The 27,973-nt window shown below is 41.2% G+C and overlaps 1 protein-coding gene across 1 annotated transcript in view; it reads left to right on the top strand.

Moving 5' to 3' along the window:
- Positions 1 to 27,973, top strand: part of foxj3 (forkhead box J3) — a 40,470-nt gene that overhangs the window by 10,821 nt on the left and 1,676 nt on the right. Inside the window, exons 2-9 of the mRNA XM_070910745.1 lie at positions 5,803 to 5,877; positions 9,184 to 9,267; positions 13,256 to 13,345; positions 16,354 to 16,512; positions 20,697 to 20,910; positions 23,481 to 23,733; positions 25,728 to 25,834; positions 27,394 to 27,657. Of these exons, the coding sequence (XP_070766846.1) occupies positions 5,803 to 5,877; positions 9,184 to 9,267; positions 13,256 to 13,345; positions 16,354 to 16,512; positions 20,697 to 20,910; positions 23,481 to 23,733; positions 25,728 to 25,834; positions 27,394 to 27,657 (1,246 nt within the window). The remainder of the gene's footprint in view (positions 1 to 5,802; positions 5,878 to 9,183; positions 9,268 to 13,255; positions 13,346 to 16,353; positions 16,513 to 20,696; positions 20,911 to 23,480; positions 23,734 to 25,727; positions 25,835 to 27,393; positions 27,658 to 27,973) is intronic.

Raw genomic sequence — 27,973 nt, 5'->3', positions numbered from 1 at the left:
CCCCTTTGTATTTAACTCAGCTGCCATGACCCAAATCTTCCAAACCTACCCGCTTACGTAATTTCAGTCTTCTCCGTGTGACCTGTTTCCATAGCGTATACACACACACACACACACACACACACACACACACACACACAGCAAGCTTCTTGCCTATGGCCAGAATATCCTTCTGGCTCCTTTAACCTGCACATATACACATAAAGATACTTTAACCTCTTCAACCATTTCTGTCAACCTTCAAACTTGTCAATCTTTCTTTGATCACTTTCTCTGACTGATCCATGCATTCATAAACACACACACACACACACACACACACTTACACTCTTTTTCTCTCCTCCCGAAAGCATGTTTCCAAAACCTGACTTTTTGTCACACATCACATTATATCACATTGCATTTTGTCAAAAAGTCATCCATGCTTATCAAACCCGCCTTACATAACTAACCTCTTCAAGTCCAGGATGCTGCACCCTACGTTAAGCAGCAGCAGAAGCAGCACCCACTACCACAATATATACTGTACACACCACACATGCATGCACAAAGCCTCATATCTAATAATAACAACATAAAAACGGTAGTTTGACCTTATTTTTCTGAGACATAGCTCTTCATCCCCAGTCTCTAAAAATTGCCTGTAAAATCAGTAGGTACTATGGTAACTGTACGTGTACATTATATTGTAAAATGAATGGATGCAGGTGCACTCTAGTCTGCACTCAAAATGATAGTGTATTCATGCATATGTGCGCACATACACACTCTTGAGTGTCCAATTAAATTCAAAAGGATTTATTGGCATGAAAGTTTCAAAAATAATGTTTCCAAAGCATCAAGATACAGTTTGTCCAAATATTTGGACAGTACACAATAACAGTAAAATGAACAATAACACAACTGATAACAAATTATATGTATTAATTATATATACAGTATATCCTATGCATGTATTTGTGTGTGTGTGTGTGTGTCTAGGTCATTCACTGTCCCTCTGATTGTGGCATGTTGGTACATATTGGGCAGCAAGATATGCCCTTAATTTTTAGAGGTCATTAAACTCTTTGAAATCTGGAATTACAGAATTGAACCTGTTAAAGTAAATGTTCCTTCACTCATTGAATGTTTTACATTATAGGAGGAAGTGCATCTCTGTCTCAGCCTCACCTGTTGAACAGTGACCACACATTCTGTTTTCTTTTGGTTGCCATGATTTTTGTGTTTTGTCAGATTTCAACTGAGCCTGTATGTGGTGAGGATCTGTCTCTGCTTTCTATCTATCAGTGGAGAGATATTCTGCCAATTCATAATCTCTTTTGAGGGCCAGATAACATCTAATCTAATCTACTTTGGCTTTTAGTTTCTTCTTTCCAATGTTCCATATAGGTTTCTTTACATTGCTTTATAATTTGGTTTACTCTGATCGGTATTTGGGAAGCAGTGTTGTTGTGAGACTGGTCAGACTGTGTCTGAGAGGGCACTCTTTTCTGGGCTCAGCTCTTGGGTTTGGATGGCTTTGGAATGGAGGGTGTCTAGGGGGCTGGACTTAAGGCGATTAAAACATTTGAGTGCTCACTTTTGACTGTTCATTATCAGTGGTTATCTGCCTAATTCTGCTTTACATGCATTTGTTGGTGTTTTTCTGTGGATGTGTAAAATGTATCTGCAGAATTCAGCATGTAAAGATTCTTGTTGGATGTTTGAGCAAGCGGGTATAGCTATGATGGACCCCACACTTTACTACCATACAGCGCAATGGGCTGGATGACACGTCAAATATATTAAGCCAGATTTTACTTGGAATTTGGAAATGTTCTCTTGATTGCATTTAGAGCTCTTCAAGCTTTTTCTTGTTGTGCATTCACTGCCATGTTGAAACTCCTGATGCTGTTATGGGTACCAAGGTAGATATGACTATATACTATGTTCAACAATTTGATTATTTATGGTAAACTGGTATTTGTTCTCCTGACATCTGGGGTTATTTACTGCCAGGACCCAGTTCTAACTTTTCTACTGTGTCCAACTGTTGCTGTCGTCCTTGTTCAGCTGGAGAACTGAAGGTCATCAGCATAAAACAGAGACTTCTATGTAGGAGGGAGAGGCCAGAAGCAGCACATTGATCCAACTGAACAGCCAGTTCATTTATAGACACATTGAATAAAGTCGGATTTACATCACAGCCTTGACAAACACCTCTTTTCTGGGTGAAGAACTCACTTTGTCTTAATAGCACACCTATACATTGATTTAACCAGATCATACATTTTGCCCCCTATACCACAATGTAGAAGTCTGCGATAGAGCCCTTTATGCCAAATAGAGTCGAAAGCTTTCTTGAAATCAATAAAACAAGTGAATATCTTACTGTTGGTTGTTTGGTGCACGTTTGTTAATTAAAGTGTGAAGGGTATAGACATGGTCGGTGGTGCTGTGTTTTGGGAGGAAGCCAGTTTGATTTTTTCTCAAGTTGTGTTCGTCAAGGATATCTAGTATTCTTTTATTTAGAGTACTACAGAATAATTTACCTCGACTACTGCTGACACAGATGACTCTGTAGTTACTAGGGTTTGATTTGTCCTCACTCTTATGAATGAGGATATCAGGAAAACATCCTGAATGTAATATGATACAGGTTGTTTGGTTGTCTTTAATTGTTTCTTCTAATGTTTGGGGGGTTTCTTTTATAATACATTGATCTGAATGTATTAGATTTATCGGTATGTCTGCACAGATTTTCAAAATGTGCTCTCCAGATGTCACCATTTTGGATGGGTAGCACTTGTGGTTGCTTTGTGTTGATGTTGTTCCACATATCCCAGAATTGCGTTTGATTGACGGCGTTCTCAATATCTTCAAGTTTCATGTGGGTATAATTTAGTTTTTTGCTCCTAATTGTACGTTTATATTTATTTAAAATTTCATTGTAACTATTGAGTAAGGCTGGGTTGTTTGGTTAGTGATGTTGAGACGCTTTCCTGCAGTGGAAACAGCGAGTGTGTATATATTGTGTATGTCATTTTTGTCATGCCAAAGTCATCGGGCTGAACCGACAGTATTCTTCAGTGTCCTTCCTGCATTTCACGCAGACACACTCACACACGACGCCTGTGACTGTGTGATCCATCAGCTACTGGGCAGCAATGGCAAGGCCCAGCCCAGCCCAATAAGCTCATTAATCAGGCCGGGTGAGGAGTGGGTGGATGGAGGACACAGCAGTGAATCTCATTATCTTACTTCACAGCGCTGCTAATCAGTAAATTTATTGATGATGACTATTCCCATTCAGTGAGAGGAGAATACTGTTTCCGTAGCATGTAGGAAAGAAGGCATTCACGCTTACGTATCCACATGTGAACATGTACGTCCTTGCAGCTATCTGAACGGTGAAATTGTGGTAGATTGTCATTGACCAGAAAGAATATATATGTTATTGCTATATGTTATGTATGGACTTCGTGTGTCAAGGCTCCTTGCAGTACATATTAGAAAAGAAATGATCATATTGTAAATGGAAAGTACATTGAATCTAAATGGAACTGAACATATTTGTATTGTAATTGCTTAGAATAATTTATGGGCTGGGTGATGTTGACAAAATCAAATTTCACTATATTTGTCCAAAAAATAACAAAAATCAACATGTATTGATTGACTGCATTTTGTGGGTGACAGCTGTACTTTGTGTTTTGTGCTGCATAGCAGTTGTTAGCACGCTAATATGCTACACTAAAATGGTGAACATGGTATAAACCTGCTGAACATCACCATGTTAGCATTTGTCATTGTGAGCATGTTAGCATTCTGATGTTAGCATTTAGCGTCACAGAGCTCCTAGCATGGCTTAATCACATAAGGACATTAGTGTGATGTGAAAACACACATTGTTTGGTATTTAGGGTACAAGGTGGTCGTTTTTTGTGGACATGTGGATCACCAATCTTAAGGGACACCCTCATGAGGAAAACAAGCTCCCTGTGCCCCAAAACATCCTGGAAATAATACTAAATAAACTCTTCATTTAGGGGACAGCGGGGAAAGCTTATACCATACTTAATTACATGAACAAATGTAGGCAAGATAAGAGTTTTTAGCGTCAGCATCTGTAACTTTTCGGTACACTGCCCCAACAGAGAACACACATGCCTGAAAGTGAAAAGTGCCAGAGTGTGCAAAGTCTGAAATACAAAGGGTTGTGCAGACATTGCAAGTAGTGCGCAGGTGTGCAAAAACTGCTTGGGTAATAAAAAATAGTGTGTAAATAAACAAAGAGAAGGTAGAGGTTAGCAAAGTTGGCTGCTGAAGTGACGGGTGTACTCGGTGTTAATGATCCAGCGCCTCCTCCCACAGGAAAGTTTTCGGAACAGATGGTTGCCTTTGTGTGCCGAGCTGGTGGCAGTCCTCCTTGCCATTTTCATCGCCCGACTGTCACGCATTTCCTTGATGGACGGCCGCAAAGAGCCAGTGACCCGCTAAGTAGAGCAGCTGAAAACTGCTGGAGCTTTTCTCCGGGAGGAGCAAGGGCGAGGCAGAGGTGGACCCGGCTGTTATGGTATGCTAGAGACAGCGAGAGAAGGTAGTTTTTCGTAGGAAGAAACAAAGCCAGTGTTGAGCAGTGAGAGCTGAGGAGAAAGAGCCGAGAAATACCTCCCATCCCTCTGTCTTCTCCCCTCCTCCTCCCCAGTGGTATTAATTAGCAGCAGCAGATGAGTGGAGAACAGGAGCCTGAAGGGAGAACAGGTTCATGTCAGGTTAGCCTACACTATTGTGGGCCCTCTTTCTCTCTCTCTCTCTCTCTCTCTCTCTCTCTCTCTCTCTCTCTCTCTCTCTCTCCCCTTTTCTCACATGTACACAACACACACACACACAACCAACAGTAGGTGTTTTTAGAAATGTCAGTTTCCCCCCAGTATGGCCCAAACGGTGAATTTGTTATATGCTTTAAAAAGTTTTCATGAAGCCCAATTTAACTTTAATCAATACAGCTGTCTACATCTGCGGCAGAACAGCTCACATTTCACTCGTGACTGTGACCCGAAGCGCCTTTTGTTACTCGACGTGGTGAACAGTGGTAAAAGTGGTTTCACTAATAGCCAAGACAGCAGAGGCAATGGCGAGTGGCAAGCTAGGGAATGTGTCTGAGGTGTTGGGATTTGGCTGATCTGTCCCAAACAAACACTTTATACTAAGACTGTTACTACTATTCTCACATGCTCTGGCTCTCTTGGGAAGTTGCATCGCCAGTTCATTTCTGTTTTTATATGTCTTGATAGGGGAACATGCATTGGCCGGATTGGAGTTAACATGACATTGCCTTGTACTTTGAGTAAAAGGGGAAATGAGTTGTGCTGGACTGTTATGCTCATTTCAAACAGTGATTTTTCCCTTCTCAAATTGTTAGGAAGGCTAAAACTAAAGAAAAGAGGAATTATAAGAGAAAAGAAGAAAAAGTAAACATATTTTCTTTATTATCCCCTATCCCATTAATTATCTTGTGACCCCTCAGATGTATCTTGCAACCTGTCTGCAGGGGTCCCGACCCTCAGGTTGTGAACCACTGGTCTAGAAGACAGAATATCAACTCTTCTCTGGAAAAAAACTGCTGTTGCAATAAACACTAGATTAGGACCAGAATCACTTGATAGCATAATAAAGTGACTGTAAATGTAATTGACTTATTTGAAAAAGTGGATTTAGTATTAAGTTAACATTTTTTTTGTCCTGTTTCTTTTTTTCCTCCTGCCTTTTCGTCCCCTGCCTTTCTCTCCCTCCTCTCTCTCTGTCTGTCTCTCCCTGCAGAATTCTATACGACACAACCTGTCCTTGAACAAGTGTTTTCTCAAAGTGCCTCGCTCCAAAGACGACCCCGGAAAAGTAAGTATTTCCTGAACAATGTAATGCGACTGAAAAGCTCTGCTTGAATTACGCTGCGACACACAATGAAAGCGCGAGCCTATTTCAGCGAGCTTACAAACAAGGCAGAGGCGACTGCGATTACTTTTCACGTGTTTAGTCGCCTTCGTGCCACATGTGTGTGCACACTTGTGCATAAGTGCACCCAAAGACACCCATATGCACTTGTTCTCTTTCTTCTGCACACACACAGCGTCTGCACTTAAAAGCAATTTGTAGCTCCATAACTGGCTGAATGCCTAATGTCGCTTTCTCTGTTTTCTGCAGCTCTCCGATATTGATTCTGCCAAGTAATAATGTGGTACAGGGAGTAATGAATAATAAGTATATGTAGGTACACTCCTTCAGATGTGAGGCCGTTCACGCATCTGTTATGCTTTATTAGGCCGTTTCACTCTCTCTCTCTCTAACACACACACACACAATCAGTTGAAGCTTTAGATATGTTTCACCACTGCTACCACTGTGGTTAGGAAGCAGAGTTGCCACGGCCACTTCAGCAGCGCCAGTTTGATAACAACAATTTGTCAAGTCCTTGTTTGTGCTGAAACGACGGACTTGCTCAGACGGGGAAAGTATATAATTACAGTTGATCACTGAAGCTTGCCCTTGCGAGATTTTTTAATAAAAACTCAAATGGCTGCATTTCAACTCATCTCAGGGTTAATGTGAGAAGCAATCCGCTGTTTTTTTTACAAGAACTGGCAAGCCGAAACTTTTCATTGAGCGCTCAAAACTCTGCTCATTTAGTTTGGGGGGGGTGGAGGAGGGAGTTTCTCTGGGCTGCAGGGATTTTGGAACCATTGAAAAATGAATTAGGGGGAAGAAGGTTTAAATAATTCAAACAAAATCCTTGGGCTTTAGTGGAGGCCCATAGTCTGCAAAGACACAAAGAGAGCAGCTCCCCCCTGATTAGCCTGACTTGGACCTGACCAGCACCTTAATTCACACCGTGGATCGAAGTGGTCGATAACATGGCGCGTGGGGAGGGGCGGGGGTCATGTGTGTGGAGAGAAGTTGAATGTACAAGCTCTGTTTGAAGCCATAGAGAGAGGGAAGAAGCTAAATCATGCATGTGCTAACGTTAATTGGCTGTGTACTGTTCAGTGATGTGGGACTGAGAGACAGGGGGAGGAGAAGAGGCACGGATGGGGGGGGGGGTGGATTTTGTGAGACAAGCTGTGTGTGTGTGTGGCCTAGATGAACCTCCTGTATTCAGTCTGCAGCTTTGGACCTCCTTGGGAGCAAAGAAGAAAATGAAAGGGGGGGGGGTCTGACCGGGAGGAAATCAAGGACCTAAAAGCAATTGATTTCCTCCTCTCTCATTGTATGTGTTTATTTTGGAGGCTGCTGTGTTTTAACATCGTGTATCAAAAGGATTGCAGTGGATTTTCTGGGGAAGGGAAGCAGGAGTATGCACCACGGCAAAACTAAACCCAGAGAAAACTGATTGGATACAGAACTGGAATAACAACAGATACACTGGTTTTATCGGATGCAGGGGGGATCCATCCACTGTACTTTTTGTCAGTTTAGTGGCACTTTCCTCTCCATTAGAGAAACTGGAGCAGCCTCACTGAGAAGAAGTGAGAGAAAAGAGACTTAATAGTATGAAAAATAGTGGGAGATAATATGGAAACAAATGGAAAGAATGAGATGGATATTACGCCAGCACACACAATAATAAGTGTAAAAAAAGTAATGAAAGATAATAGATATATGGTACAGTGAAAGATATAATATATCAAATCCACCAGCCTAAAACGGGCCGAAAGTATGTACAAATGAATAAAGTAGTAAAAACTTGGAATAATAACAACAATTTAGGGTTTGAAATTGTTTCCTCATAGAAATATCTAGATGATATGAAATTGAAATGTCTGCAACATTTAACATTTAAAAACATTTAAAAGTCATGTTTAAATGTTTTGTGTCCAGTGGCTTGTTTTATGCCGTTGTGTGTGTATATATAATTGGTTTTACCACCAGTGTTGGGCAGTAACGCATTACTTAGTAACTTGTTACAGTCATTTTATTACAATTTCAGAGTAGTGTAAGGGATTACAATTTGAAATTTAGGAATTACATTACAGTTACTCATAGCAGTAATGCTCCGTTACTTTGACATTGTTGGGCTCGGCTTGTTTGCTGTCTTACCAGGAGTTACATGCAGGGTTGATATCAGTTTTAGTGCTAGTTTAAGTGGACAGGCTGGTCTGTGACGTGCTAGCTTAGCGCAGGGACTGGAGGTGGTTAGCCTCTACCAAAAGACGAGAAATGCGTCTTCCAGTAACTCAAAAGTTGTCTCATTCACATATTGTGTGTTCTTAGCTTAACTATAATGTCTCGTTTTCTATTTCTACATGTTAATATAAAAAAACGTGACGTTTGGGACTGGAGGCTTTGCTATTATTAGTAAAGTGATGTAATGGTTTGAGAAAAGGTTTTGGAGAAAAAGAACCAGGAGAAGGAGTTCAAACCATACTTTAGTTTAATGGTGTTTTTAGTAGTCTTTTTAGTAGTTTAGATGTATGTTGAGTGACCGCTGAGGTGCTCCAAATATTTAGAGGGTCTTTTTTGCCCACATCTGTGCAACTTCTGAATGACATGATTCTTGTTCTTGACATAGATTGTTCAGTTTTGTTTTATATGTTTCATTTCACATTTATAGCCTGTTTTATTTGAGTTTACCCTCTGACAATTAATAAAGTTAACGAATGAGCTGGGAAGCAACTAATTACATTTACTCAAGCGCCATATTTAAAGGCAATTTTGAGTCTCTATTTTTGAAAAAGGTTGTAAGTACTAGTTACCCTCCATATATGGATTTTACATTGAGTCTATACTTATCTGTCTAAAAGTTATCCTTTACTGTAGTACTACCCAACAGTACAATTCAGTTGTCAGACTTAGCACCACCTGGACCACCCACAAGAATCAAATCCAGTATTTCTAACACGTATTAACATATTTTAACACGCTGCAATAATTGAATCCTGTACAAGATATCTTTCTTATGATGAGTACCTTTATTCTTGATACCCATATTTTCCATTTCTGCACCCCTGTGGTGTCGCTATTTTTGTATTGAAGTGATTATTTGAGGACTTTTTTCACCTCTGACTCCTTATTAAAGACATATATAAAAAAATATGAAAGTGTACTTAAACCTTCAGAGCAATCAAAGACACTGGAGAAACACACAAACAGAGCAGCTTCCATCAAACACAAGGCTTAACTCTTTGTTTTATTGGGGTCACTCTCCAGGGTTCCTACTGGGCCATAGACACCAATCCTAAAGAAGACACAGTACCCAGCAGGCCAAAGAAGAGACCGCGCTCTGGAGAAAGGGTAAGTACCTCAACCATGCCTTATAAACCCCCCCTTTTAACACAAGAGCTCATTGTTTTAAAAACATTATAATGTGGTGGTATACACTCAGTTAGTATTCAACTGACGTCTCTACAGACATCTTAAAAGTCTTAAATCTTAAAAGTCTTAAAAGTAGAGACTTAAAACTCTTATTGTGCTGCCACAAAACACCTTCCTTTTTTAGTTTCTTCATAGCAGTTCAAGCTCACTGTCATTGAAAAAAGCTGCTCCGTGCACTGGAGATGCTACAGAAATGTTTGTGTGTGAACAGACTTCCAATCTTTCTTCTTTTTCCACACTATAATGATGCCAGGACAGACCAGCAGGCAAACAAGGTGCCTATAAAGCAAACCAAGAACCAGAGCCTATAGTCTCCATTGAACAATGTCATGATCATAGGTTGTAGTAGATCAAGTAGGGTTGACTTGTATGTTAATAACGGGCCCCTGCACTTGCTGCAGTTTTCACAGAAATAGCAAGAACAAGCTACAGAATCCATGTGAGAACACACAAGTAGGAATGAAAATTGGTTTTGGGAAATTGATCCTGCGTCAGCCCAGCACGATGCAGCCGGTGTTCAGTCATCAACCTGAGGATCTAAATACAAAAGCAATGAGCTCCCTGATGTGTTGCAGGTCTTGTATCACCTCCGTCTGCCTACATCTCTATTGTTTTTACTCTGACTACTGTGTGATACAGTAGTGTGCTACAGCTGATTAGCACACTCATAACTAGTGTTGGTTTAAAGACTTACATTTCAGTACCACCTCCAAACCAAACTGTCTGATTCATGATATGATTTTATAAACACTCAACAGATGAAATTCTCTCCTGACCATCACCTCAGCTGAGCTTAAATAAACCAATAACTGTGCTACATGCTTGACAAGAGTCCACATACTATACTGTATCTTGTAGAAACAAACAAAACAATAATTAAAGAGGCTGTTGTAGCATTTAGCAGCACAACAAAACTAAAGAAGCTCCGGGCATTTTATTATCACACCTGCAGAGTTGACCACATGAAGAAAATACCACAGCGATGATATAAATAGAATCTAAAAAAAACTGTAATTCAGTGGTGTTATGATAAGTATTGATACCTTCTATCAAAGCTAGGCTTCAGTTAGCATGACGACCCTTCCTACAACCAATTAGGGAAATCAGCTGGCGCATTGTGGACCAAGCAAAACAGCTGCTCGGTCGAAACGTCACCAGTAAAGCCTATTTCACAAGGGAGCATTAATTCCAGTATGCAGGTACTGGTATACTGAAGATCTTTGTGTCCAGCAGCTGCATGTAGATCTGACTATGTTTGTTGTTGCATTAAAGAAAACCTGCAGAGTCTTTCATCATGGTACAGCACAACTGGTCATCTCCCTTCTTTCTTTTTTTTCCCTCCTCTGTCGCCGTTTGTGCATCTTGATCATTATCTTTTCCGTGCGTCTGTTTATCTGTTTGTCTGCCACTCTCTCCTCTGTCCCCCCCCCCCCCCCCCCCCGCCTGTGTTGCTGCTTTAGCCCTCTCCTCTCCAGGGAGGCGTGGAGCGGCAAAGTGCACAATCACAGTTGCTCATTGGAGGAAGGGGGGGGGGGGGGTGGAAAGAAGTGTAAAAGAAAGAAAGACATCAAGGGGAGCAAAGAGGGAAAAGTCAAGCTGCAAGGGGAAGAAGGGAAAAAAGTAAGAGGAGTAAGACGGAGAGGAGGGAGGAGGGAGAGTATTCTAGGCTTGTGTTCCAGTTAATTACCACAGAAGGCCCCAGGGCTGCCGTTAGACATATTTTCTTCACCATTTTTTTTATTTTTTTATTACAAACATTAATTAATTCAGAGCCTTGTCATCTCGTCTTACATGGATGGGCCCTTCGACCCCTTTTCTTACGCCTCACTTGCACCGCTGGCAGACACACTGTGGGCTGTCACATGGGCTAAGGAGAAACAGGGAGGTTTTAAGTGCTAAGATTTATAGCAGTGTTATATGAAAAAAAAAAAGGGTGGCTAAATATGTCGTACTGTTTTCATTCAGGGGTTTTGTTGCACCTAAGCTACACAGTCAAAGTCTTTAAAGTCTCCTGATGACAGCGGCTGCGCAAATGAAAAGATTTGAAGTTGGCAGCGAGGCTAAACGTCAGCTGCATAAATGCATTGTATAAATGTGTAGACAGGCAGAGTACACTTAGTTTAGTACCTGCGTCTCCGGTGCCCTCAGCATAATCACTCCCTTTCATTTCCTGCATGCCTCTCTGTCGGCCCGTCTATCTGTCCGTCACGTCACCGCTCAATTATCTCTCCACCTATTCTCCCCCCCGCCCCCCTCCCTTCTCCCACAAGCCTTCCTCACTCCTCTCTTCACCTCTCCGTTGTCTTCGTTTTAAGTGCCTCCACCAGGGAACCGACAAACCCGTTTTCACTGGGAGTTTATCATAAATTAAAGATTGCATTGTTACCAACCAATCCTCTTACTGTAAGCAGTTTGGGAAGGCAGGAAAGCTGTCTTGAACCTTGAAAGGAGTCAGACAAGGAAAAAAATATTGTCCTCATTTTTTATTTTTTGTCACTTTGCGGGCGTCAATTTAGCCCCTCATCGATCTTTGAATAGTTCCTCATATCCTCACACTCGGTTAACCCTACTTTAGCTCTTTGTGAGGACCGCAGCAAATGAACTGCCGCTGAATACATTTTAGATGCTTGAATAATGCATGAGGACGGCTTGATTTATCTTATTAAGTGCAAGTGATGTGTGTCCACTTTTCTGGGCTGTTTGAGTGTCCGGCAATTTAAATGAAGTGCGCCTCGACTAGTTCACATAGTTGGAGCCTGGGGCACGGTGGTGATTCAGGAGGCCCACCGCAGAATCATGAACTTGCAGCGTTCAGAAATTTCTCATAACCTTTGTCACATTTAATTTCCTTCCCTTTTTTACTGTCACTCTCTGCATATTTCCAATCAGGGGAGAGTATATTTGAAATACTTCTGCATGTTAATTAATAGGCAAGACTTAACAGTTTCTGTTGAAAAAGTATTTTGACACCCATTTAAATTAAAAGAACTAAAAGAAAATACTACATACTTTATACAGCTTAACTTACCTATTAAATGCCACAACCAGGCTGTCCTTTCGGTAATTGATATTATTGCCATTAATTTTTATTGTATGGCCTGTGGATTCATTAATGAAAGCTAAATTAGGTTTATACATCTGGATATCAGTTAAACAATCATGTGTTCATTTGCTACACAGTGATTTGTCTTTTATTGTTCGCCACGTTCAGCTCCTAAGGAAACCGGCAAAGTGGCCGCTGCAACTTCATTATTTTTTTATCATGTTTTCTGTAAATTTCATCAATCTCCCTGGGGTGTGACAATTCACTGATTTAAATAAATCGACTGAGCGTGTTGCCTAAGATGCAGCAGTATCAGTACAGACAGCTTGAATTTGGCCACAGCTGGTAGGGAATCACAACGGAATAAACACAGACGTCTCTTTGTCAGAAAAGACCCACAAGTAATGAAATATTTTGAGACTCTTTTTTGGTTGCTGAAATAAAAAGAATATCTAAATGTCCTCTGTCTTGCACAAGTTGAATGTTTACTGTTTTAGACGTGTCGTTGCTCGAGTTGGACACCTTAGCACAATGTTAGCTTAACTGTAAACACGGAGCACTATCTGCGTTTCCACAGCAGACATTTTGACTTGTCATCGTAGGAAAAGGCACAGATGTTACTAATAGCATTAACAATGGCTCCGTTCTATTCAAGTGTCCCAGGAAGCTGTGACAGTGAGTCAGCATGCACAATACCAGCACCCTGAAAGTGAGGCGGCTAAATGGAAATCAGCCATCATTCATTTTATTATTTACGTCTGTGCTTTTCTACTTCCAGTAGCTGGTGATCTACTGGAAACATGCTTTATGTTGATGTCTTCATTATTTATTGGGTAAGCTGACTGGTAACTCCTCCACTTTCAGGCGTCAACTCCGTACAGCCTGGAGTCAGAGTCTCTGAGAATGGACTGCATTATGTCAGGAGGGGCATCTCCCACTCTAGCCATCAACAAGGTACGACAACAACCCATGCCTGCTGTTTCCTCTTACCTAATACTCCATTCAGTAACGGTCAGACTGGAGAAGGTAAATTCCCGGCCTGCTTGCATTTGAGCGGCTGAGGTGAGAAAAACACGGATTGCTGTGAAGCGTTTGAGCTGCCTACGAGCACCAGAAACGTTTAGTCGTACTTTTTAAACCAGGTGATGTTACTTTGTTGGCATGCTGATTGATCTAATTTAAAAGTATTACAAAAGTAGTATTTGTCTACTGTTGACTGTAGAGCTGCAGTGATTAGTCAAGAAGATTAATCAGCAACTTTTTTTGATGATCGATTCATCGTTTGTCATTTTTCAAGCAACATTTGCCGCTTCCAAATGTGAAGATGTGATGCTTTTCTTCATCATAGTCTTTGGGTTTTGTACTGTTGTGAACTTTTAAATGGTTGAAAAGGCTCAGAAGGATGCTACTTAGTGGCCATTTAAGTATAATGAATATTCATGTCTTAATAATGTGTAATGATAACTTTTACAAATGAATTAGTCAAGAAGATGTAGTCATTTGTACTTGCAGCTGAGAAGAATGTGTTTGTTGAGGCTATAATTAATACTAACTGGATATAAGACGTTTTTTACTGAAAACTGCAGCAGAGTGAGTCTCTGTTTTTCTCCTTCACCGTCAGTGACCTGAGCTGTTTTATAGGTCTTCACTTTCACACACAACCTTATGCAATAACACAACCCCACACACACACGCACGCACGCTGACTAAAAAGCTGAACTGGGTGTGACCGTCTGTATGAGGGTCAGAGATCAAGCGGCGACTGGGACCTTTGACGCTTGTCTGATCTGGCGTACACACACACACACACACACACACACACACACACACACAGAGGATGACGATGTGTGGTACATGACCCTTTCGTCTGACCCCGACCAAAGAGAAATTTTGTCCCACAGCAGCGGCTCACATAACTCGGAGTGTTTGGTCTGGATGTGATGTGAAGGTCTGGACTTGACAGCTTATTTCAGTTTTCCATTATGCTCTTGACTCATACTTCCCAGACGTTGTCAAAATGAAACACTTTCATCACAGATTTCATTTTCATTTTTAAACAATTTTGTCACCAGCATTTTATAGCCATGTATTCACTTACTGCAATCTTTATGACCAATCCATTGTCTTTGATCCACTAAAAATATTAAGCATTTCCCGCTTCTTTTAATGTGAAAAGTTGTTGCTGTTCTCTGTTTCAGATCATTGGGAGTTTAGTACATCTACTTATTCTTTGTTGGACAAAAAAGGTTAATATCTCTCTCGGTTTTGTCATCAATTTCGATGTTTTATAGAGTTAAACATTCATCTAAAAAGTCATACATTGATAATATAATAGGAAGATAATCTAAATAGTTGCTATAGTTGCTATTTTAGCCCAACTAACCCCTCTAAATTATAACAGTAATGGTTACCTACCTACTATGTTATGGCTGTTCCCTGAAACAATACCTACAGTTGATACCATCATATTTTGCACCAGTATAGTTTGAACAATGCTGTTAATGACATTCCTGAGCAGGACTGTTTCTCCAGTTTTATTGGAAAATGAGTCACAACATGTGACAACAGAAAGCAAGAGGTGAGCGTCGTTAATGGCCAAGCAAACCAGCATCAAGCGATTTATTGTTGCAACATTTCCCCGGACAGATCGGTGTCTCACACAGTGAAAACAGTTCATTTACCTTATGCAAGTCAGTTTGCACTAATTCTGTTTCACTCCAAAAAAAAAAAGAAAAAGAAAAAAAGATTCAGAGCAGGGAGAGGAAGACCTTGATGATAGTGATGCTGATGCCAACGTCAATGATATCCACCCACATCCAGACAGGTGGCGTCCTGCAGGCACAGCAGTGCGTCGGAGCCTCTTCAATAACACATTTGCTTTATTCTGTTTGCATTGGAGAGTGCCTGTGCTTTTGAAAGACATTCCTATAACATGATACTTGGAAATTAGGGCAACAGAAAATATTTTTCCTCCAGGGAGGTTGTTATAGTCATCATTACATTCAGATATTGTAATGTTTTTACTTGAATTCCTAAATCCCTAGTAATTGAGGCTCTGCTGAGTCTAAAAAAATAAGTCTTGAAGCCTTTCTAGAGACATCCTGAGGTGTCATTATCACTTCTTCTTTTTTTTCCTAATGCATACATGTAAACCTCTAATGTTGTCAGGAACCACATAATCATTTCCTTGTTACTACAGTTCAGGATTTACACTTAAAAAACACTTCTTTTTCCGCTACAAGATGCTCTTCAGGGTAGAGCACTGCCCCAGAGACTCTTTACTGTTGTCTCACCCGAAGGCTGTAATTTCACATTTGTCTATACAATTAAATGTAGCCTGGAGGTAATGCTGGCGCTCTGCTTCACAAGTACTGACAGTCAAACAGAACAAGAGAAACATGATTCAACATAATCCTGAGGCATTTCTTTTTAAAGGCGCTGTGATCTGTCACAACACAATATACAGTACACGTTCCTCTGAAGCAAAACTTGTGTCTTCATGGGTGCCAAACTCTCAGACAATTAAGTACTTTTCTGAAGTTACCCAGCGGTCTCTGGGTCAAGATATTCAATCAAAATCATGTTCAAGGGGGAAAAAAAGTCATCATTAGTTTAGGGTTCTGTGCTTTTACACAGCATCAGGACCCATTTGCGTAGAACAGCACTTTAATTTGCATATTTCCTCACGAGTTGTCTCACAAGTTAATGGTGCAAGGGTAACTTGTTGAGGTGAGCAGTGTTCACTTTAGCTTGGATATGAACAGGCAAATGGACACAATGAGGGAGAGTAACAAAACAGGCAACGAACAACAAATAAAATCATGAATCACTGCCTTTGAGGGAGTTTATATCGTGCATTACCTCATTTTGGCCCTGTATAATTGCCTTTATTGTCACATTAACATGGATCTGGTGTGTGTGTGTGTGTGTGTGTGTGTGTGTGTGTGTGTGTGTGTGTGTAGGTAGCGCTGTACAACCCCGAGGCAGAAGGCAGCGAGAGTCCTGGGAGTCTGGGTAGCAGCCTGAGCAACAGTCTTTCAGAGCAGAATTTGGCGTCTGTCAACCTCAACAACCTGAACACTGCTGTCAGCAGCGGCAGCAACGTACACAGCTACACACCAGTAAGCCCTTTTCTTTATTTTGGGTGAAAGTCTAATGATTGCTGCAGGAGGACTTCTCTTTTATTTTGTCTGTCTGCACTAGGACAACAGCTGACCTGATGCTACTTCAGACTCTTGGTCTTGTTTAAGGACACTTCAGCGGGGGCCACTGCTTTCTCCCACTTTTCTTCTGCTTTTTATTATATGTTCTGTGTTCCCTTGATTCTGACGTAATCGGGATGATTCAGTCACTGGTCCAGACACACTCAGGCAGTACAGAAGGTGTCGGCTGCACTCTTAGCAGACTGAGGAGGTGGTAACCAGCTACCGACATGTACGCTGGATCTACAGTGCCCTGCTCAAACTCCACATTTTCCGTTTGATGTTCAGACTTTGCGAGTGCTTATATTTTCAGTGGTCTTTTGCAGAGCACATTCAGTGTGCTTAGATGACATGTGCGTTAGAGTTGTTAGAGTTAAGCAGACACACAGCAGAACAGACACATTCTTATGTTTTTATCCTGAAAAAAAGTCATACATTTCAGTTGTGCTCACTTACCGATTAATTAAAAATTGCTAAATAGCCCATTTTATTGCTGTTGTTTTGCTCTGACATGCATAATGAAACGAGCAGGCGTCCCAAACAAATCAGATTGCCCCCATCAGTAAAGATTTTTGTATTTATCATCTCTTATTTTCAGAGGTGTGGGGATGCAATTGAAAGTGCACATTGATTAAAAACACGGTTGCTTGTTGTTGAATGTTGCATTCACATGTTCTGATTATTTAGCTTGCGAATGGAATTTTGTTTTGTAGCCGACTATCAATACTGTTTGCAGCCCCTCGCACCCCTCAGGGTCGACCAGCACAAATAAATTCGAAACATAAATTCGGAAATGCTGGTGTGCTTTGATAGAAGTGCAAAAAATAAAACAGCAGGAAACATCAGAGTCATCCCTTTGTGTTGACAGTTCACCTTTATCGTCTCTGTTGCATATAAATGATGCCGGACCACTCCAGTATTATCAAATTTGAGACAAAACGGACAAAATTATATACAATTAAAAGCAGATTAATTCTGTTAGCCGGCAATTAAACACTTAGATTGTGCTGTCTCTGTGCCATTTGCTGCTTACACACACTAGAGAGAGAGAGAGAGGTTTATTTAAATCAAGGCCGCCCCATGTCGTCTACTGTTATGGTGCCTACAGTCTTGGCCGGTATAAAGTACGCTCCAGACTTGGCAGGCCACTGAGACATATTTGGCCAGAGTTTACACTGGCTGTTTAAATGATTCCACATCCTTTATAAAACAAGGTCCTTTGGCCATTTGAATTGATTAGTCTCAACCAGTGAGTGTGTGTGTGTGTGTGTGTGTGTGTGTGTGTGTGTGTGTGTGTGTGTGTGTGTGTGTTTGTGAGAGATGATAATAAGTTGCCTTTTTATGAAGGAGGGACCAGATTAGCCAGCTCCAATGTCAGAAACTAAACTGTCCCATGCTGAGCAATTTAGATTTAGAACAAATATTTAATGGAAACAACAAACAGTTTATCAACAGCTGATCAGATGCAGAAAGGCTCAGGTGATGTGACCTCTGAATTTGAAGTGGGAAGTTTCAAAGGCTAAGTATTTGGAAGCTGGATAAACAGACAAACAGAAATCATGTTTCGTTGTCCTAATTTCTGGATTTCTTTACCAAAAATGCTTAAATTACAGCATAGATGTATTTCACTGCACCAATGAATAAATAAATGAATGAATGAGTGCAGTAGATACATACCTGTATACATAAAAGTACACATATGTATGTACATACTCGAATCATGTAAACACCAATAATTGTAAATCATTTACATTTAATTTTGTAATTTTTTTAATGCCGTTGTTGAAGAAGCAGTGTGACCACTTTCACATTTTCCCTCCTAATTGGCTGAAAGTAAACGTAGCCTGAAGACCACAGTCGGTCTGTCGATTACTTTGTTCCAGATCAAAATCTCTTGACAGCTACAGGCCAGATTCCCATAAAATTGGAAAAGCATATTCATGGTCCCCAGAGGACAAATCTCGATGTATTTGCTCTCCCTATGACTTTTTCTGTCGTGCATCTATCAGGCTAAAACCTCCATTTGTACACAAGAAACATCAAAATCTAAAAGGCACTTTCCATAACATTTACCTAGTACCTAACCTATTCTTTACATGCCATTACTCCATGCTTCTGCAACAGCTTGATTTTCCCACTGTGGTCATTAAAGCTCCGCTCAGTCTAATCTTTTAATGGGGACTTTTGATGGACTTGTCCTGCATTTGTCATGTTTGTCCAAGTGTTTGTGTCTGTCCCTTTTTAAACCAAATAGAATATCATTTTAAAGGCCAGTTTCTGTCAAAAAAAAACCAGTTGGTCCGAAATTACAGGAGCGCTGAAGAATCGCTACTCTTCATTATTTTTCCCTTGTAACAGCTGCTCACCTTTTTACCATCAATCACTTTTCCCCGCTCACCTCCCACCTGCATTAGCAAAGGTCAGCGCAATCTCATCTCGTTAACCTCTCATTTCTAGAGGCCATCTTTTGTTTTCCTGCTCCTCGCACCGCCTCCCCCTGCCCCCTCGCCCTCCTCCTCAATCGCTCCAGCCCTCATCTGTGGTCTAGTCCGCTGGGATCAGGGTTAGTTCTGCCTCATTACCTGGCGCAGGTGATACCCTCCTAACTGACGGTGATTACTGGTGGCATCACTGGCCGAGATCTCACAGACACCAAGAAAGTTGATGGAAAGGCTGCCATTATTGGGTGGAGGTGGATGTGTGGGGGATGTGTCACGCTAAGTTGGCTTGTATTTGCGGAGGCACACTGGTCGCAGCAAATTGCTTGTGTTTGCCGGGTGGATGGTGAGGAAGATGACAGCTGGGATGAGATGATTGAGGGTAGAGGAAGACAGGCTGCATTCACAATATGAGATAGAAATTTGAAGCACTGTATTTTTGTTTTTGTGTGTTTTTGTATGAAAGGAAATAGAGTGCCAGCAGAGATTTCCTTTTAATTGCGTGAAATTGAATTTGGTATGATCGTCAAAGGGAATCACTGAATTAAAAAAAAAAAAAAGATTTGTAGAAAGAATTAATGTGAAAATTTAATTGGAATGACGCAATTGGAAAATAGATTAAATTTCTTTAAACTGAATGTGATTTGTTATTGAATTCGACTTTTATCTATTTTGCAATGCAGCTCTCCCAGTTGAAATTCAGGTTCCTCAATTTAGATTCAGCAACGAGACACACTTTTTTTTCTCCCTGTGTGTTGACTGACAGGTAGCGGCCCACTCCAATGCTTGCATTACTGGCCTCACACCCTTCACTGCAGGTACTGATGAGAAGCGGAAATACAATCTAGGAAGTCCAGTTTGATTAATCCATGAGTTTTAAGACTTTTCAGATACAGAAACATGGCACATTGGTTTATAATACTATGAGATTTTACAACTCTGCAGATTTTGTTTCTTATGTCTTTACGATTGTGGAGTAATTAGAATTATATCATCTACCTTATAATTGAGCCTCAGTGTAGTTCAGGCAGACACAGACACAGACACATGGGACAACCCATGTTTTATATACTATCCAATCCTTCTGTATATGTCCTTTTCCGATCTCTAAGGCTCGGCAGTCCGCACAAACATGAGCTGCTCATTCCATCTGCATACACAAACGCTGACATCTGCATACACCAATACCTGCTTTCAGCAATTTAACTTCCTCCTCCTCCGCAACCTCCACCTGTATTTGCATTTAGGTGGTTCTCATGTATTTTAAATACAGTATATGACTCTGGGGGGGTTGTGAGCTCAGGGACAAGCTTTTGGAGATTTGTTTCAAACCATCACTTTAGCAGAGCCACTCCGCCAAGCTAAAATACGTATTATTGTCGCTATAAATGATGAAAACCTCGACTTGAGTGTCATAACTGAACAGTAATCTACCGGGAATGTGCACTATTTTATTTGCCAGTGTGGTGCTTTAATGGATGATGGATGAAGCCGGGATCATCACAATACCAGCGCAGTGGCCTTATTGGTCTCATTGAAATGAGTGTTGGTCTGACAGCGGCCTTACACTGTCAGCTGCAGTGTGAATTCAGTTTTCATATATTTTTTCTGAAACCACTACCTTCACTGATTTCCCGTTCTCTCTCCTCTCTGTCTGTCTTTAAGGTGAGTAGCCACTCAGAGCCTTCGTCCCAGTCTATGAGCCTTCAGCAGCCCGCCCAGCCGCCGCCGCCGCCTCCCCCTCCTCCCTCACAGCCCCAGTACGGTTTGCCCGTCCCAGAGTCGCGGGACAAGCAGCTCTGTTTCTCTGACTTTGAGGACCTCAGTTCTTCTTTCCGCAGTCTTTACAAGTGCGTCTTTGAGCAGTCCTTCCAACAAGGTGGGTGTCAACCCTCATTTTTTAAAATGTGGATTAGCGTGTATCTGTTTAACATATTAATTGACACATGTGTTAGCAGGAAAAAAAAGATTGTAAACCTCTATGTCAGGCTTCATGCACATAATTAACTGTCAAGCTTAAGCTCCTATTGAAATGGAAAGAATATAACGTTGCTTTCAGAGCAGTAAAAGCATCCCAGTTATTCACCTCCACCAAACACTACTCCTACTCGATTGTATTTTAATAAACAATCTGTTGTTCCGCATATCTGCATTTTACGGCTCGCTCAGTCAAATGAGTAAAGGCAATTAAGAGGAAGAATTCAACAGAAGGAGAAAAAAAACCTCACAAACACATCTGCAGTCGAGCAGAGCAAAGGGTTCTGCAGCTTTGATAGCAGCTAATTAGATTGGTTCTAAAGTTTGTGAAGCATCTTGCTAATTGCTTCCTGAAGCTTTCAGGTCACCAGGCCTCCTCCCTCTTGGACCCCCCACCATCCCACCACCCTCCTATCACCTTCCCTCTCCCGCTTTTTTCTCCCCACGCACACATCCACGTACGTCCTGTAACCGAGGAGATTGATGCGCTCTGTTGAGCTCCGCAACTGCTGCCTGGATTCACCCTCTCACAAGGTCCCCTTCAATTTGTGGTCAGGGGTGCGTGCGCAGAAAAGATAAGACAATGAGAATACTAGTTGGAGAAGGAAAAAAAACATATGTGACACAGAGACCTAGAAAGAAAATTAAGAAGAAAACGGATTTAGCGGATCCTTGAAAGGGCCCCTTAAGGTTGCGGCTTAGCAGGAAACAGTGTCAGCAGTCATTGTATTTGAGAATTTGAGTCACAGTGAGTCACCCAGACAGCGGAGCTCTTCGTCTCCTTTGAAAAACCACAGCGAGTCCAAGACCACACACCAAACTGTAAGTGACTCAGGTGTTGTCCTCATAAATTACACGTCAAACAACAGAGACAAAGTGAACTGAGTAGTAATGAATAGAATAGGTTGAAATCATCAGTTGGAGCAACATGCAAACTCATTTTACAATCCAGCTTTAACCATAATCTACTTTCCCTTATGTCACATTGTAAACAAAGGGACTCAAATGGCAAGGGGCATGTTTCAATACAATCCAACAACAATTTTATTTGTCCCTGTAAGATGTGACAGCTCTCACGACACCCATACAATAAATCAGGAAGGAAAAACACAACCAATACAGTTAAAAACTGTGCATAGACTTCCATTCAATCGTAAACAAATAAACAGATAAAACAATGGCTCCGAAAGCACTGAGCAGACACATGGCAGTGGGAATAAAAGAATTGGAATAAAAGGTACTTTAACAAGCAGGTAAAGCGTAACAACTCCCTGACGGCAGGAGTGAAAATTCACCGGTTGTGCTCAGATGGACTCAGTATGCTTATCGATTTCCTTATGATTTGTTGGTCACAAAAAGAACTCAAGTCCCTCTGTTTCACTCCTCTGATCTTTGAAGAGATCTTAACGGTGCTGCGCAGGCAGTTTCTGTCTTTCAGTGATAAGCAACGGAACAGCAGAGAAAAGATCAAGGAGAAGACTGGACAAAAGACTGAACTTAGAGAAAGGAATTAAGTTTCTGACGAAGGTGCACGTAATCATCATCTCTTAACCTTAATTCATTGTTGAACACTGTAACAAAGTACTTGTAAGAATCATTTACATTTAATTTGACTTGCATTACGTTAAAAAAAAGAAAAAGCAGGAAGAGCACAACCATGGTCCAGCTCTGTACCTAATGAAAAGACAACAATGCAGCATAGTCTGAAAATTTAACAAGGTAGCTGCCTACTTTACAGTTTCTGCAGCCGTCAGAATCCATGATGAAAAGTAAAGGAGATAAAACGCACTCTCGGGGTGAACCCGTGTGCATTCAAAAAACAGCCAACTGACAAGAAATCTCTGCTGTCTGTGCGTCAGAAAATCTAAAATCCACAAGACATGTTGATAAGGGAGACAAGGTGTGTGTGTGTGTGTGTGTGTGTCTGTGTGTGTCAGAGAAAACATTTCATAACTAGCGACGACAGGACGGAAATCATCACATTGTTTAGGGTTACATATTTTTGGAAACAGTACCACATTAGAAGGTTGCGTAATTGATGTAATTTGACTAGAAATGAAACTAAAATTTAAAAAAAGATAATGTTAGAACAGACTAGTATTCTGCTCAGCACGTGGTGTAAAGTACTACCACTGATTATCTTAATATATACTCATACTTAAAGTAAAAAAAAACCCAAAACAATTGTAAGAAGAATTAAAAACTTGAAACAAGTCAGTGTCAACTGCTACTTTGTGTTTACACGTTTTATGGTTAATAAAGAACATAGACTTCAAACTTCAATACTAGTCCACGTTATTCCTACACGATTTATTAACCCTGTTGCTTTCATCTTGTACTTCTCTAGACTTCACTTTACCTTCTTGACCATCATTTTTCCACTCAAAATAATACACATAAGAAGACAACACCTCAGACAAATCATTTAAATCCTGGCATATATGTGTACTTTGTTTTCTTTTTTCCTGGCAGGTTTGATGGGTATGCCCGGTGATTCCAGCCAGCAGGCCCGGACTGCCTGCTCCTACCAGCACTCTCCTGGTGCGGGAAGCGGCAGCGGCCACCATCACCAACACAACCACGGTCAGGCATCGCACCACCCCCACCACCCTCAGCAGCACCACTCCACCCACAGCCAGCACCAGGCACACGGTCAGCACGGCCAGCACCCTGCTCATTCCCAGCAGCACCCGTCTCTCTCCCACCAGAGTCACACTGGACAGACCTGCCCCACAACAGGTGAGAACAGAGTCGCAAGTTACGGGAATATTTTTCCAGTTTACAGCTATAAGGCATCTACCTGTTGGAGTTGAACATTTCTGACTTTGGTGACACCTACTGGGAGTACACTGTATCAAAACAGAGACTGTGACAGACAACAATGCACTCCGGGTGCCCTTGGATGAATCGGCTAAAAGCAACACGTAGACTGTGACAGTCCTCACTGGGAATGTCATTTTCTACACAGAAAAACTTTGAAAGATGCTTTAAACATTCTACACATAAAGAATTAAAAATTGTGCTTGAAAGTTTGTAATGTAAAGAGTTGTAATTACAATGCAGGAGATATGGGGTACTTCTGATGCCTTTAAAATCTTCATCACTGGCAGTTTAATGAAAATAAAATCCTCATACTGTCAATGCAGTTATTTAAAAAGAGGCTAAATAGCCTACACAGTTTGTTTTTATTGGGTTTTAACTTGTTAGTGAACCAAATATGTAGCACAATAAATATAGCAACATTTCAGTTCATCTGGTGTGGCAACAGGACTTGTGGTGGTAGTGGGTTCATGCTCCCAAATCATAACAACACGATGTTTCCCTGTTTTTCCCATTCTGGTGCCGTGCTGTGCAGCATTAGGAGAAGACTCAACTGAGCCATGATATCAGAGTAATAGCATATTCGGAATATTTCATAGTTGTTGAATTGATCCAGAATCTGAAAGTGAATTAATTCAGACTGCTAAATGTATTAACAGGGTTTCTTCAAAGTGTGGTGCATTAGCAGTGAAAGTACCTGAAAAGTGCTTGTATGCTGACTGACTTTTCTGTAAGCTAACCAGAAACGTGTTCCCAAACTGTCAGCCACCTCACATTACTTGTAAGAAATTAGAAAAAGAATAATTTTAATGAGCAGGACTTTTATTTGGAAGCCTGCATTCCCAGTAAAACAAGTTCTCTACCCTGCTGCCTATATTTGTACTAATTCTTGTGAGAGAAACCAACAACGTGTACAGTATAGTATCCTGTTTCATATATATTGATGCCGTAGAGCACCAAACAATGATTCTACTTTTCTTGACTCCCAAAGCCACACTGGTGTAAATGCAATTCGCCTAACACACCAGAACAGGCTTGTCTCTGCACACACTCATTGCATTTATATTATACTCTTTCCTCTGTAAGGTCCCAGAGCATTTGGTATTATGAGGCTGGGCTGATACAGACAGGCATCTCCAAAGCTTCACTGAGGCTTTTCCTACTCAAATTCCCAGTCTTTGTTTTTTTTTGTTTTTTTTTTCCCTTTGTGTCTCTGCAACACAGCTCTCAGGCCAAAAGAGGGACTATTCAGACATTATTTATCTAGGTTAGTATTCCCCTCAACCAAGCTGAGGATGAATGAAAGCAATCCCTCTGTCTTTGATCCACAGCCTCAGAACGTATTGTTGTTTAGTTTGTGGCGGTGAAAAGCATCTCTCTCTTTCTTTTTTTTTTCAAAAGCAGAGCTGTGGCTGGAATCTGTTTTTTCTGTGTGAAGTTACACCACCCTGTGGTTGATTGCAGAAATTAGACTGAGACAAATTTCACTTTTTAATCTATTTCAGATGATTTAACGTCACACTGATCAGACTCATATTGTATTTACACTAGTATTTATTTTAGTGTTGAAACAATTAGTTAATACAAAAAAAAATTATCAACAACTTTGATTATTGATTAATCCTTTAAGTCATTTATCAAGAAAAAATGCCAAATATCCTCTGGTTCTAGTTTCTCAAATGTGAGAATTTGCTGATTTTCTCTGTTTTATGTAATAAAATGAATAGATAAATTGACTATTTTTGGGATTTTGGCTGTTAGTTAGACAAAACAAAGAATTCAAAGATGTCACCTTGGGCTCTGGGAAATTGTAACGTACATTGTCCTCAATCGAATCGAAAAAATTATCTTATTATATTAAAGTGGGTGTGTGTGTGTTTGTGTTTGTGTTTGCTTTCTCCCAGCCATGTCATCAGACTGGTACCCCAACCTGGACTGGCTGAAGGAGAGCTGCCGCATTGCTACCAGCTACAACTGGGCTGACGTAGACCTCTCCCCATTTCAAGGTAACACACATACTGTACACACATACACCACTAAGAGTCCTGGTGCCATCAGTGTGAAAAGCATCTGAAATTAACATTGATAAAGCTGTCTATTGCAGCCCGTTTCAACACAGCAAGAATTGATCAAATGCTTATGATGCCGATCAGTTACTTTGATTAAACCATTATGATTCCTCTCTGCACTTTCATGTACACTCGCCCCCGAGGCACAATGTTATAATATCCAGTATCGTAATAGTACTGGCCTAATAAAAGTCATTATCCTGCATCTGAGAGGTTGCCACTCTCTGTCTGTCTCTCTCTCTTTCTCTCACACACACACACACACACACACACACACACACACACACACACTGTCTCCCTCCCTCCCAATTGTATGATGTGAATAATCCAATTAGGCCCCGGCTCAGTAACAGCCTCTTATCACGGTCAGCGCACAAAGCCGGCAACATCCACACACGATGGATGTTGACGGCTGGTCTTATAACACACAGGCCTCGCTGCCTCTCTCTCTCTCTCTCTCTCTCTCTCTCTCTCTCTCTCTCTCTCTCTCTCTCTCTCTCTCTCTCCTTCTTTCCTCCTGCAGCGCTTGACCTCCCTCACACCACCGTAATGCCATCCTCCATCGTCTCTGGCTCACCTCCAAAGAGGAGATACTGAGCTTCTCGTCTCTGTCGCCGCCAAACACACAAACACGAGCCATATTAATTTGATCAGACGGCAGTGTGTTGAATAGAAGCGTAGGTGTGTCTTTGTTTGAGGAAGCAAATAAGAAAATGAGGTGTTATAGGTTCAGGGTCTCGTTCTATATGGTGTCAAATGTCAAACAGGCATGTTGTCAGCCTTGGCTTGTAATTCAGGTGGAACAATAGTAACAGTAAAACCATAGTGGGATTTTTATGCCGGATGTGACTTGTCGCAGTGAAAAATGGTACATATAATTTATTTTTCATTTGTTGGATGCTATTAATGTAGGATTTGCTGATTTTGATCAGACTGCAGCATCGTTAATCCAATGTAAAGGCAATGTAACTGTCAGTGCAAGATGTGATTCAAGATGGAATAAGATTGGGCCTCATTTATGGATCAAGATACGCAAAAATGTTGCTGTTACAACAAATACAAACATTAATGTGCATACTTTATTTTCTACTTGCAACCGTGATCTTGTTAGCCTGGTATTTCATCTCATTTTTATCCTCATGCATCTTTAATCCTCCCAACATTGACCTTGTAAATCCTGGAAACCCAGGATAGGCGCTCTTCACTCCCACAGAACATTATTTTATTTTATAGGTAAGATCCTTTTAGATTGGGTGCAATTGTGCAGCCATAGAAAAAGGCAACCGATAACTTACTGTAATATTTCACATTTAAGAGTGTGATGTAGCTTCAGTGAACAATTGTAACAGGCAGTGAATCGCAGGTAGGTGAAGTTGTGCACATCGTGAACATGTAACTTGATAAAAGATACAAGTGAAATGTGAAGTGATAAGAAGCTGCATGGTGGTAAAAGCTCTACAGTGAGTCCGTCTTCACCTCCTCTGTCCGTCTGCCAGGTCTAAAGGAGAGCATGCGGCAGGCCGAGCTCAACAACTGGTCGCTGGACCCCGCCCAGATGGCCGACCTGTGTTCCTCCATTAACCAGTTCTTCGCGGCCACTGGGGTCATCCCCCCTCAGGGCGCCGCCCACCCGCAACCTCAGGTCCAACACCCGACACCACCGGGAGCACCGCAGCACCCGGCTCAACCGCACGGGGCGATGCACCCAAAGGCCAGCCAGCACAATCAGCACGGGCAACACAACCAACACATCAGCACGGGTCAGTATACAGATCAGTGTATACTACTTCCCTCTGAAATTTAGAGGAAGAAAAGTAGAACATCTCCGAAAATGTAGATACTTAACCATTATCTAAGACATAAGAAAATGTCCTTTAACTGTAAGTATTCAGAGTCTTGCTCAGCAACATTTCTACACTCGCCTGCAGCGACGGGGGGCTGTTGAAGTACAATTTCCATTGTTTGCCCATTATAGTTTTACAAGGGAATTATGTGTGTTGTCAGCTTCATGGCAGCTGGAGTTAAGATATGAAGACGAGGGTATATTTCACCAGTGGGATATATGTGACAGCACGT

This window comes from Enoplosus armatus, chromosome 8 (genome assembly GCF_043641665.1).
Source record: "Enoplosus armatus isolate fEnoArm2 chromosome 8, fEnoArm2.hap1, whole genome shotgun sequence".
In the NCBI taxonomy this organism is placed as follows: Eukaryota; Metazoa; Chordata; class Actinopteri; order Centrarchiformes; family Enoplosidae; genus Enoplosus; species Enoplosus armatus.
The sequence above is the reverse complement of the archived record's forward strand: the minus strand, read 5'-3'. Positions and strand labels throughout refer to the sequence as shown.